Genomic DNA, 781 nt, shown 5'->3' with positions numbered 1-781 from the left:
CCCCAATTTAAAGGCTTGGGGAGCAAAGGACCCATCCATCTGCTCCATGCACCCCATCAGGCTGGTGAGTGCTGGGTGCTGGAGCGTTACTGGTTACTGGGGTGCCGGGGCCGTATCAAGCCCTGGGCATGACAGGCGAGAGCATCTCCCAGCAATTCCCAGTTCACATCAGTGAGAGTTCGGTGTGGAAATGAGCTGAGCATGGCTCTGGAAAGTGCTCCTGTGAGTTAGTGGTAAAGGAAAGCAATAAAACAAAGCCCAAAAGAGCTTGTTCTTGAATGAAAATGACCCAAAAAACAGCTCAGGCTTTAAAGGGGGGATCAGATGTCCCTGTGCCGTCCCCTCCTGCCACTGCAGCCTCACTGGGGCTCCTTCTCCTTCCAGGGCTGCCCCGTCGTGGAGAGACCCGGCGAGCCGCAGGTGAGCACCGAGCCAGTGCCCAGGGAGGCCACGGGGCTGGGACAGCCGTGGGACTGCACTCACCCCGCCGTGTCCCCAGGTGCTGATCTACGAGGCCGCAGGTTTCCAGGGCCGCAGCTTCACCATCAGCCGAGACATCTACGACCTGAAGAGCCTGCCCGGGCCGGCGCTGCCTACCGTGGGCTCCCTGCACGTCCTGGGCGGCTGGTGAGCGGTGCAGGATGGGCAGCGTGGGCAGGGCCGGCATCCCGGCTGGAGCAGGCTGGGAACGTGACAGTCACCCCTGGGAAGGAGCTGCCTGGGGCTGTGCGATGGCCATGGGCAGCTTAGGGGAGAGGGTGGCACTGGAGAGGTGTGGATG

At 62.1% G+C, this 781-nt stretch overlaps 1 protein-coding gene across 1 annotated transcript in view; it reads left to right on the top strand.

The window, feature by feature from the left end:
• Nucleotides 1–781, top strand: part of LOC104082155 (absent in melanoma 1-like protein) — a gene marked incomplete at its 3' end in the record, with an annotated part of 3,625 nt that overhangs the window by 2,653 nt on the left and 191 nt on the right. Inside the window, exons 5-6 of the mRNA XM_009585166.1 lie at nt 385–420; nt 500–627. Coding sequence (XP_009583461.1) covers nt 385–420; nt 500–627 — 164 coding nt within the window. The remainder of the gene's footprint in view (nt 1–384; nt 421–499; nt 628–781) is intronic.

Source organism: Fulmarus glacialis, unplaced genomic scaffold (genome assembly GCF_000690835.1).
Source record: "Fulmarus glacialis isolate BGI_N327 unplaced genomic scaffold, ASM69083v1 scaffold26309, whole genome shotgun sequence".
Classification (NCBI taxonomy): Eukaryota; Metazoa; Chordata; class Aves; order Procellariiformes; family Procellariidae; genus Fulmarus; species Fulmarus glacialis.
The sequence above is the reverse complement of the archived record's forward strand: the minus strand, read 5'-3'. Positions and strand labels throughout refer to the sequence as shown.